At 42.9% G+C, this 12,702-nt stretch overlaps 1 protein-coding gene across 1 annotated transcript in view; it reads left to right on the top strand.

Moving 5' to 3' along the window:
• The first annotated feature begins 9,366 nt into the window (after positions 1 to 9,366).
• oxsr1b (oxidative stress responsive kinase 1b) overlaps positions 9,367 to 12,702 on the top strand; it is a 172,819-nt gene continuing 169,483 nt past the window's right edge. Inside the window, exon 1 of the mRNA XM_078215842.1 lies at positions 9,367 to 9,723. Within this exon, the coding sequence (XP_078071968.1) occupies positions 9,654 to 9,723 (70 nt within the window). The 5' untranslated portion in view covers positions 9,367 to 9,653. The remainder of the gene's footprint in view (positions 9,724 to 12,702) is intronic.

Consider the following 12,702-nt stretch of genomic DNA (forward strand, 5'->3'; position numbering starts at 1 on the left):
ACATCTTGGGCTGTGGGAGGAAACCGGAGCAAACTCACGCAGACACGGGGAGAATGTGCAAACTCCACACAGTCAAAGAACAATACAGCACAGGAAACAGGCCCTTCGGCCCTCCAAGCCTGTGCCGCTCTTTGGTCCAACTAGACCAATCGTTTGTATCCCTCCATTCCCAGGCTACTCATGTGACTATCCAGGTAAGTCTTAAACAATGTCAGCGTGCCTGCCTCCACCACCCTACTTGGCAGCGCATTCCAGGCCCCCACCACCCTCTGTGTAAAAAACGTCCCTCTGATATCTGAGTTATACTTCGCCCCTCTCAGCTTGAGCCCGTGACCCCTCGTGATCGTCACCTCCGACCTGGGAAAAAGCTTCCCACTGTTCACCCTATCTATACCCTTCATAATCTTGTACACCTCTATTAGATCTCCCCTCATTCTCCGTCTTTCCAAGGAGAACAACCCCAGTCTACCCAATCTCTCCTCATAGCTAAGACCCTCCATACCAGGCAACATCCTGGTAAACCTTCTCTGCACTCTCTCTAACGCCTCCACGTCCTTCTGGTAGTGCGGCGACCAGAACTGGACGCAGTACTCCAAATGTGGCCTAACCAACGTTCTATACAGCTGCATCATCAGACTCCAGCTTTTATACTCTATACCCCGTCCTATAAAGGCAAGCATACCATATGCCTTCTTCACCACCTTCTCCACCTGTGTTGCCACCTTCAAGGATTTGTGGACTTGCACACCTAGGTCCCTCTGTGTTTCTATACTCCTGATGACTCTGCCATTTATTGTATAACTCCTCCCTACATTATTTCTTCCAAAATGCATCACTTCGCATTTATCCGGATTAAACTCCATCTGCCACCTCTCCGCCCAATTTTCCAGCCTATCGATATCCTGCTGTATTGCCCGACAATGCTCTTCGTTTTCCGCAAGTCCAGCCATCTTCCTGTCATCCGCAAACTTGCTGATTACACCAGTTACACCTTCTTCCAAATCATTTATATATATATCACAAATAGCAGAGGTCCCAGTACAGAGCCCTGCGGAACACCACTGGTCACAGACCTCCAGCCGGAAAAAGACCCTTCGACCACTACCCTCTGTCTCCTATGGCCAAGCCAGTTCTCCACCCATCTAGCCACTTCTCCTTGTATCCCATGAGCCTTAACCTTCTTAACCAACCTGCCATGTGGGACTTTGTCAAATGCCTTACTGAAATCCATATAGACGACATCCACGGCCCTTCCTTCATCAACCGTTTTTGTCACTTCCTCAAAAAACTCCACCAAATTTGTAAGGCACGACCTCCCTCTTACAAAACCATGCTGTCTGTCACTAATGAGATTGTTCTGTTCTAAATGCACATACATCCTGTCTCTAAGAATCCTCTCCAACAACTTCCCTACCACGGATGTCAAGCTCACCGGCCTATAATTTCCTGGGTTATCCCTGCTACCCTTCTTAAACAACGGGACCACATTCGCTATCCTCCAATCCTCAGGGACCTCACCCGTGTCCAAAGAAGCGACAAAGATTTCCGTCAGAGGCCCAGCAATTTCATCTCTCGTCTCCCTGAGCAGTCGAGGATAGATGCCATCAGGCCCTGGGGCTTTGTCAGTTTTAATGTTCCCAGTCACCCAAGTCGGGAATCGAACCCGGTCCCTGGAGTTGAGAGACAGCAGTGCTAAACACTGTTCCACCGTGCCGCCCATGCGGCAGCCTACAGCAAATCTAAACCCTTTGGAAGCCTGTTCCTTTGGATGATTCCTGCCATTCCCTGCTGAACAGACCAAAGTTTTGTATACCAACTCTATCTTGCTGCATCCCATCAACTTTAAAAGAATTCCACAACTCGTGCTTCAGCTACCTGAACCTGCCTGAATTGTAACTCCTCCACGAAGGAACCCTCACTTTGTGGACTCTGGCAATCACATGAACTGACCCATCCCTTTTTACTCTGTTATAACTTTAAGTCCTTTAGTTATCAGCTGTTTGACCAATAGCAATAGTTTTCTCCTGTTTACCTCATCAAAGCCCTTCAGAATTTAAGTCTGCTTTAAAATTTACTTTCTTCCAATGAATGAAGTTCCAGTTTCTCCACATGAAATGAAAGGCTTTCATTCCTGGCTATCATCTCAATCAATCTCTTCTGTACCCTCCTAATGGTCTTGACATTCTCCTTACAGTCGAACATCTAAAACCAAATACAAATCAACCAATGATCTATCAATATCATTTGTAGTTTATACGCTCATTTATAAAAACCAAGAATCCCAAATACAATTTTAACAGCATTATGAATTTGTCCTTCTATTTTATGTATGAATACCTTATGGTGAAAGGCTAATGTCGCTACTCCACCCAGTCCCCATTAAATTTGTAATGTTTGTATGTCGAAGCTCAGCATATTATGGTTATGCTGTGTTGTGTCATGGTATGGCAGTCTGTAGATGCAGTTTCCATAGTGTGACTTGCTGATCAACTGAAGACGTTTACATGTTTTTCTTGGAACAGAGAGAGAGAAAATAAAGGTGAGTCATCCCAGACTGCACATGCAAATTTTTGAACAGGAGACGGAGTGATCTGTTCAATACGAAATACTAAAAGGTAAAGGTAAAGTCGCCATAGTCCCAGATGACCATAGGCTATGACAGGTGGTGATTTAACCATTGACTCTGTCTACACTTCCCACTGCCTCGGCAAAGCAGCCAGCATAATTAAGGACCCCGCGCACCCCGGACTTTCTCTCTCCCACCATCTTCCACTGGGAAAAAGATACAAAGTCTGAGGTCATGTACCAACCGACTCAAGAACAGCTTCTTCCCTGCTGCTGTCAGACTTTTGAATGGACTTCCCTTGCATTAAGTTGATCTTTCTCTACACCCTAGCTATGACTGTAACACTACATTCTGCACTCTCTTGTTTCCTTCTCCATGAACGGTATGCTTTGTCTGTATAGCACGCAAGAAACAATACTTTCCACTGTATACTAATACATGTGACAATAATAAATCAAATCAAATCTCAGGCGAGGGGCAAGGTTGAGAAGGCAGGGCCTTCATGAATAACGTCAGCCAGCACAGGAATTGAACCTGTGCTGTTGGAGTTGCTCTGTTTCATGAACCAGCCATCCAGCCAACTGAACTATACGGACCCCCAAATACTACACAGCACCTGAAAGATGTAAAATAAAACAATGTCAAACAAAGGAATTTTTTTTAAAATGCAAGTAACTTCATTTAATGAACATCATAAAATTTGAGATATGCCCCAAGAAGTGACACCAGGAGAACTTCCCTATTCTTCTTTGTGCATATTATGCAAGTTACAGACCAAATGTTTCCCTTCTAACAGCACTATGGGTGCACCTGCACCAGACAGATTGCAGCAGTTCAAGAAAGCAGCTGACCACCACCTTCTCAAGAGCAATTTGGGATGGACAACAAATGTTGGTCTGGCCACCAATGCTTCTTTCCCATGAAAGAATAGAAAAGTACTTTGCTAAAGTAACTGAGCTGAAATGGAGTGTCTGTAATGTAGACAATTGGGGCTGCTCCATGAAGAGCAGCAACGTTAATTTCTAAAGTGCCTTTAATGTAATAAAACATCTCAGGACACTTAAGAGTGTTATCAAACAGAGTCACATCGGGGATTTTAGAATACTTGGCCAAAAAACTTGATCACGTTAAGATTAATACTGGAGATGGTCCTTCAGCTAAGACTTCACAAAGTGTCACATAAAGGCTTCTTCCCTTCAGTTCTCAGTACTGTGCACATAACGTTTCTGATAAAGGCGTGGTGAAATTATTGTTCCAGTAATATTTCACAATGTAGTGGTTTAATCTGAAGTCTGAACTACTGCTTTTTATGACTCGAATTTTCAGCACTTCCCTATTTTATCCCAAAGGGTTCAATAACTAATGCTAAAAATACTATTCTGGAGGAAGCTCGTGCTGGGTAATGCTGAAACAAGACAGAAAATGTTTTAAACTCGGGCCAATCCACCAGTGTTTGTGAGAATTAAAAACAGTATAACTTTTTATACATGAAGTCTATTTCAGAACTTACTTCATTTCTGAAGACTGCTTCCATTTCAAAGAAGAATAGGGAAGTTCTCCTGGTGTCACTTCTTGGGACATATCTCTCTTGTCTCATTCCCTTTCCTGTCACCCAGTCATGCCACTTCTCATCTCTCAGGTACCTTGCTTCCCTCTGCAACCCCCCCCCCCCCCCCCCCAAATAAAAACTCAAGTCATTACTCTTCAGTCGTCCTACTGTTCTACTCTATTCTACTCTGTTACAAGCAGGAATTGTTTTTAGATAAGTCCGTAACTTTCCTCCGTGCCTCTCTTGGCATTCCTTAAGGGGCCTTGAAGCACCACTCACTGTCTCCCGGCAAGCAGTGCTGCTAAATGCCCCGTCCTCCTCTCCCGCAGATCATCCCGGCCAGCAGTTTCCTGGGGGTAAATCTCGCCAGCTGCTTTCCAATCTGCTCATACTTCCCAGCAGATTAAAAATTACTGCTCCTCTCCACATTTACCACCAGAGTATCTGTTCATTTGCAAACAAGGGCCTTTGCCACTCACAAGATTTTTATGGAGGACTGTATTGACACCTTGGCTTTGAGGAAGCCTGGCTCATAGACAATGACTCCTTTGCTTTTGCTGAAGTCTTTCTGTCCAACTTTACTTTCCACCATCGGCTCTCCACAAACCACTGTGGTGGTAGTGACACCCTATTCGCTTCATCTCAACCTGGACTCTCCCCTTTTCAGCACTTTACCTTATTCCACCCCTCTCATCTCTTAAAATCCTCATTCTCTAACCAGCAAAGCTGCACTTTACTGGTGCATTCTCAGTGCTTTTCCTCCTCAATGACTCCTCACCCTTGCTGATTTAATCTCCATCCATCTCACTTTTCCTCTCCTTTGATTCTTCCACCCTATTGCCTTCCTCCAACCACATCCCCCTCCAGATGTAACTTCGCCCACCACAGTTGCAACTATTCGCTTGTGCTTGACATCCCATTTAGTTGCTCTTACTATGTTGCACAGATCACAAGGAAAAAAGTTATTCCCTCTGAGAGGCATTGCTTCTCATGATTAGCCTCTCATAATCAAAAGCTTTTTTGTCATTTTATTCATACCATTGCGGTAAGTGCTCGTCACCATTTTTCTCTCTAGTTCATCCCACATCTAGTTCGTGGGGTGGCACGGTGGCACAGTGGTTTAGCACTGTCGCCTCACAGCGCCAGGGACCCAGGTTCAATTTCAGTCTCGGGTCACTGTCTGTGTGGAGTTTGCACGCTCTCCCGGTGTCTGCATGGGTTTCCTCTGGGTGCTTTGGTTTCCACCCACAGTCCAAAGATGTGCGGGTTCGGTGGACTGGCCATGCTAAATTGACCCTTAGTGTCAGGAGGACTAGCTAGAGTAAATGCATGGGGTTATGGGATAGGGCCTGGGTGGGATTGTGGTCGGTGCAGACTCGAAAGGCTGAATGGCCTCCTTCTGCACTGTAGGATTCTATGACCCAAGCTCCAATACACTACTCTTTCTCTTTTTGTATATTCACTCTGTTAAAATCAAGATTCACTGCAGTGTTACTAACTCATTCTTTTCTAAGACCTAAGGATTTTGAACATAAGAACTAGGAGCAGGAGTAGGCCATCTGGTCCCTCGAGCCTGCTCTGCCATTCAATAAGGATCATGGCTGATCTTTTTGTGGACTCAGCTCCACTTACCCGCCCGCTCACCATAACCCTTGATTCCTTTACTGTTCAAAACTTTATCTATCCTTGCCTTAAAAACATTCAATGAGGTAGCCTCAACTGCTTCACTGGGCAGGGAATTCCACAGATTCACAACCCTTTGTGTGAAGAAGTTCCTCCTCAACTCAGTCCTAAATCTGCTTCTCCTTATTTTGAGGCTATACCCCCTAGTTCTAGTTTCACCCGCCAGCGGAAACAACTTCCCTATCTTATCTATTCCCTTCATAATCTTATATGTTTCTATCAGATCTCCCCTCATTCTTCTGAACCCCAATGAGTATAGCCCCAGTCTACTCAGTCTCTCCTCATAAGCCAACCCTCTCAACTCCGGAATCAACCGAGTGAATTTTGGAGCCCTTAATCTTCCTAAATTTCTCTTCCACTAACAATGAAGAAAGAATTTGCATTTATGAAGAATCTTATCAAGCCCTCAGATCATCTGAAAAGTGTTAATTGTTATTGTAAAATTATAAAATTCTAACGGGACTAGACAGGGTAGATGCAGGGAGGATATTTCCAATGGTGGGGGAGTCCAGAACCAGGAGTCACAGTCTGAGGATTCAGGGTAGACCATTTAGGGCGGAGGTGAAGAGATATTTCTTCACCCAAAGAGTGGTGAGCCTGTGGAATTCATTACCACAGGAATTAGTTGATGCCAAAACATTGAATGTATTCAAGAGGCCGCTGGATATAGCATTTGGGGCGAATGGGATCAAAGGTTATGTGGAGAAAGCAGGATTAGGCTATTGAGTTGGTTGATTAGCCATGATCGTAATAAATGGCGGAGCAGGCTCCAAGGCCAAATGGTCTCCTCCTCCTATGTTTCGATGTAATACCCCTATTGTTGTTAGTTAGGTAAAACACACAGTGTTGACTCCTACTAACAAATTCAAGCTTAAGGTTGCTTAAACTGAGATTTTCTTTTGCTTATCTTCTTTGAATCTCTTCGCAATCTTGGTGACATCCTGCAATTTGGACCTTAGGCATTACCTAGACTCATCCTTTGAAAAATAACGAAGACATATAAATAGAATAATAGAACGATTACAGAACAGAAAGAGGCTATTTGTTCTGTCATACTTATTTTTGAATTTTAACGGGAGTTACAATTTTGTACAAATGATTTCTGCGTATTCATTTTCCCATTCTCAACACACATGACACTAGCTTTCAAAGTCCCATTGCCAAACTTTTTATAAGCTTGTTCGTCATCTTGTAGTACAGAATTGCCCGACTGTACTAATGACCAGAAGATGGCACTCTAAACATAGTTTTATTTCTTATGAACCAGTACCTAATTGCAAAAGCAGTTTGAATTTATATAAAGCTTTCAATATAGGACCATCCCAAAGTGCTTTAGAGAAACATTGGAGAATAAATGAACCGAAGGAGATGACCAAAAATTTGGCCGAACTGGGATCACAAATCATGGATGAGGTAGAAAAATGTTGAGTTTAGGAAGGGATTTTCAGAACGTTGGGCATAGAAAGCTGAAGGGATATCCATCCATTGCTGGATGAAAGAGTGGGATGTGCAGCAGACTGGATTGGAGGAATGCAGGGTTAAGGGGTTGCATAGCTGGTGGAGGCTGCAGTTAGGGCCAAGGCTACAAAGAAATTTAATCACAAGGGTAAGAATTTTGACATCCTTTGGTACTTTTATCTAACAAAAATCTATTAATCTGTGTAAAAAAAAATCTAATTGATCCAGAATCCCAGCCTCGTGAGGGAAGAAAGTCCCATTATTTCCGAGACCCTTTTGTTATAAAATGCTTTCTGAAATCACTCCTAAATGGCTGAGCTCTAATTTAAGATTAGGGCTTTTTCTAGATTTCTCCACCAGAAAACGAGGCTTAACTCCCATGAACTTAGGACATTCCAAAGCATTTTACAGGCAATTAACAACTTTTGAAATGAAGTTACTGTTGTAACCACAGGAAAACAGCATCTCCAAGCTCTTTCTAATTTAAACATCACCCCTCTACAACACCAATTTGTATTTTGATTGATCTTATGGAGCACATTAAAGGGTTAGGGGAGGGAATTTTGAAGCTTAGGGACTAGGCAGCTGCCAATGGCGGAGTAATTAAAGTTCAGGATGCACAAGAGGCCAGAACTGCAACAATGCAGGGATTTTGAAGACTTGTGGTGCTAGTAAAGGACACATAGAGAGAGGGTAGGCCAGGATGGCAATTTTAAAATTGAAACATTGATGAATGGGAGCCAAAGTAGGTCAGTAAGCACAGGGTGATGGGTGAACAGGACTTAATGTGAGCTAGGAAATGGGCAGCAAAGTTTTGGATACGTTCAAGATGGAAGATGGGAGGCAAGACGGCAGAACATTGGAACAGTTAGGTTTCATGGTAACAAAGAAGGCATGGAGGCAGTTTTCAGCTGAACTTGGCTATCAGTTTCTGCTCAGCGACTCATGAGGACAGCCTCAACCGGGATATTGGGTTCATGTCACACTATCTGTAATCCCCACAGCTGGCCTGGACTTGCAGAGTCTCACTGGCTGTCCTGTCTGAGACAATACACATCTTTTTAACCTGTCTTAATGCTCTCTCCACTCCCATTGTTTGTATCTTTAAGACTTGATTAGCTGCAAGTATTCGCATTCCAACCATTATTCTGTAAATTGAGTTTGTGTCTTTATATGCCCTGTTTGTGAACAGAATTCCCACTCACCTGAAGGAGCTTAAGGCTCCAAAAGCTTGTGGCTTTTGCTACCAAATAAACCTGTTGGACTTTAACCCTGGTGTTGTTAAAACTCTTACTGTGTTTACCCCAGTCCAACACTGGCATCTCCACATCATTTCCTCCCACAGTCCAGAGATGCGCAGGTTAGGTGCATTGGCCATAATAAATTGCCTCGTAGCATTCCAAGATGTGTATATTAGATGGATTAATGGGGTAAATACATGGGGTAAAGGGGGAGAGGAACTGGTTGAGATACTCTGTTGGGGAGTTGGAATAGACTCGATGGGCCGAATGGTCTCCAGCTGGGCTGTAGGGATTCTATGAATCACTTAGGAATGATTCCCAGGCCTTGGGAAAATGTGTTTTTGGCAAAGACCCAATTAATGCACTAATACAAAAATAGCAGATGCTGGAATTGGGAATCTGGGGTCATCAAGAGAAAATTCTCGAAACACTCAGCAAGTCTGGCAGCATCGGGGGAGGGGGGTAAGTTAAATAATCAGAATAAGCAAAGCTCACAGGCCTGCTTCTCTTATCCACAGAAGCTGCTGAACATTGCTAGAACGTTCTGTCCTCTTTCCGACTAATTCAGCCTCGGGCGGGCCCATCCGTAAAAGAGAACGAACGGCTGCCTTTGGTTATATATTATTCACGTACAACGTCATCACGCCCAAGACGCGCGCGCTATTCGTCCCCATTACGTTACCGCCAGCTCGCCAGCCCACCCGCTTGGACAAAAGGTGGGGAAGCGGCACGGGCACGGCGCGCGGGCACGGCGCACGCCTCTCAACGCTAGTGACGTCTTGGCACCCGCCCTCAGTACCCTCTTGACCGACAGCCCTCGCAGCCAATGGAGGCCCGGCAAAAGGGGAGAGGGGCAGGTACTCGGGGGCGTCCAATGAGAGGCTGGAAGGGGAGGCGGTTGGGCGGCATGGTAACTCCAGCTAGTGGTAAAGTTTGCCGATTGGGAAGTATTTGTGTGCGAGAGGTGGCGAGCGCAGTGTGGGGCCGGGGGGGGTGAAGATCCATCCATCCCACAGTGCCAGGCCTGCGGCCTTCTTCTCAAACCCGAAGGGGAAATAAATAAAAACCACGCTTGGTGATAATAACACCACCACCACACCATAACAGAGAGTGACTAGTAGGAAGCCCGGAGGCTGCAGCTTCATTCCCAGGCACCATGTCCGAGGACCTCAGCTCCCTGCCCTGGTCTATCATGAGGGAGGATTATGAACTCAAAGAGGTGATAGGTGAGTTATTTAAAATGCAACTTTCTTTGTTCCCTGCATAAGATGTAAAGGATATTCTCGAGCAGACAGGATGTGTGTGAATTGGGTGTAGTTGCAGCCACAGGCCTCTCTGCAGAAATAATAAAAAATATATACATCTGATGAAATATTTTAAGCTGCTATGTGTTTGTAGTTTATGTTCTGATTTTTAATGAAAAGTCGTTTTTTTTGCAGCACCCCAATTTGTTTGTTTTGGAAAATAAATCCCAAATAACGAAACAGCTGCTTATTATTTGAGGGAAAGGCCTACTGCAGCTGGACTTTAATGTGATTTTTTTTGTTTAATAATTTATTCGCCTATTAAATGGAGACTAGTGCTGCGTGATGGGGGTTGGGTCTAGCTGGAGTAGGCCGATATTAATTCATTTACAGTTTTTATATTGAATTTTCAGTGCACGCAATTTGTACAATAGGTCTGTTACGAATCAAGCAAAAAAAAAACCCTTGGGGATGGGGAGAATGAAATGCAGTGTGTTAAAATATATAAATCGTCTTTAACGAGGCTCTGAATGCCACGTTATTAAATCAGCTGACTGACTCTTAAACAAATGTCTGCAAGTTAATGAACAGGCCATTTTGTGACAAGAGAATGTATATTTTCCATTGTAGTCTACCGTAATTAAGTTGACAGGCTTTTTAAAAATATCATTTGTCCATTTTTTTGTATTTCAAAAGATTCCAGTGCAGCTTTCCTTAACGTCCTGACTATCTGGAGTTAAATCGGTCACTAATTGTTGCAAAATCTATAGGAAGAAAGCCTAGCTGTTTTTTTTCAATTCAATAAGTGACCCTTTTTGAAATGCAAACAACTCAAAATTACTGTACTATAATAATTGTTAGCTTGTTTTGGTGAGGAGTGCTCTTCCTTGTGTAAAGTGGCCATGATTCCCCAGTGTTTTGAAAATATTGAGGGGGGGGTGTTGACCTGAGATTGCTGGGGTTATATTTGGCACCCTGTGTTAATCTAGAATATTATATCATTAGGAAAATGGACTCAATCTGTGGAAACATTGCTCCAGGGTGTCTTGCTGGGGCTGGGTTCTTCCCTGTCTTGGAGGCTGATATGTATGGGTGAGGGGAGGAGTGTGTGGGTGGGGCAGTGAGGGAGTGGGTGGGGCATTGCAGTGATAGTCTTTGTTTCCTCCAATAATTGGTTTACATGCTGTTCAGCAGTGACATAAGTACCTCGAAATTGTAGCTAGCTCACTCTACTGTTTCTTTTAAATTGAGAATCAAGGTGGAAAATAGCTGAAAGGGAAATCTAGAAGCAGGTATTATATAATTTCCGCTGCATACATGTTATCATTTCTTTAAGAATGGAATAGGGACAATACAGGAACTTGCAGCTTCTAAGATTTTTTCCCCTTGAAGAGGGTCATCTCGAAGATTGCATTTCATTCATTAGCAGGGCTAGCAAAGAAAGTGAATCTAAGAAATATTTATTATTTTATTTGTACATCTTCAGAATTTAGAAGGAAATAAGAGGGATATTTCCTTATGTGATCTCCTCAAGCTGTTTTTAACCCTTCTATCCCATTTCCCCACATCTGAAAATTGTAAGGAGAGGGTGACATCTTGTTGGTTTGAACTCCACTACAACTAGTTCCAGTAGTCATTTGACTTTCATATTGAGTTTTTAAAAAATGAAGTGAGTTGAATGATTTGAAGGTAGCACTGCGCATCAGTTTCACTTCATTGTGTTGGGAAAGCACAGAGGAGAGTTGTGCACCTTCCATATGAAGATAAATTTGGAGAGGATTCCTTCCTATCAAGCTTCTTGCCAGCCTTTAAGGAGGCTTAGGAGGCACTGACAGTGGCAATTGTGGATTGCTGTTGGTTGCCTATGCAACTAAATTAAGTTTTTGGGAGGAAGACTGAAAGAAGTGTTCATTTGGCTATTGCCAAATGGAGAGGAATTTGGCATCATTATGGAGTTCTGAGTAACTTGTAATACTTTTAATGTTAGTTTTCTCCAGTTCACACCTAATCCAACAGCATTTACTTTGCAATAGACATTGCAATGTTGATAATTAAATCGATTTCTTTAATTGATTGTGATATTAACAATATTATTGTCTTATCCATGTAAGCACTATGCATCACTTGCTGCTTCTGTCAGCCAGATGACTACATAATATGACACATTCCATAATGCCAATTAAGGTTTACCACTCTTTTTCATAAATAGTGTGTAATGGGCACCTAAGTGAGTAATTGCAAGGCAGCAACCTCACTTTGATTATCAGTTTAAGTTGACTGAAAAATTGAAGCAAAAATAAGGCACCTTGTTGTGTCTTTCAGAAACATCAAAAGCATTCACATATAACTAATTGTTTTTATTGCAATGATTAATATAAGAGGAATGCTGTGAGGAATCTTTGAGGCTTCTGTCTATTTCAGCTACTCAGGTGGAAGATGGTTGAGTTTCAGGGAGGTTTCTAGATAACTTGGTAAACATCCTCTCTCCCCCCCCCCTCAAATAAATTAACTGTTCTTTCAATTCTGATTATTTTTCAGGAGTAGTACTGGTGCAGAATTTCTGCCCCATTTGCCATCTGAACAATCACAGCCTTTCAAAAGTAATTGTGTGGAAAACTTTGAGGCATTGCAATGTAGTAGGCCTGAGATTGACTTGTAATTGCTTTGGTTTGGCTTTGTTGGAAATTGTGATGCTTTTTTCCAACTTGATCATTTTGGGTCAGCATTAACCACGTGGAGAGGTTCTGAAATAACTTGGATTTCTTAATGTTCTATTTATATGTAACCAAACAAAACTTCCTTTATCTAGTCCCAATAAAATGTTTTAACTCCTAACCTTTGGGACCATATACCACTGCTCTGCTTTATTTCTCTGGTTTCTTGATTGCAATTTTACCATTTTATATTGTATGCTTGTGCTAACTAGGATCTGGGTTGTAACTGCCCAAAATCATTTTTAAG

Source organism: Mustelus asterias, chromosome 7 (genome assembly GCF_964213995.1).
Source record: "Mustelus asterias chromosome 7, sMusAst1.hap1.1, whole genome shotgun sequence".
NCBI lineage: Eukaryota > Metazoa > Chordata > Chondrichthyes > Carcharhiniformes > Triakidae > Mustelus > Mustelus asterias.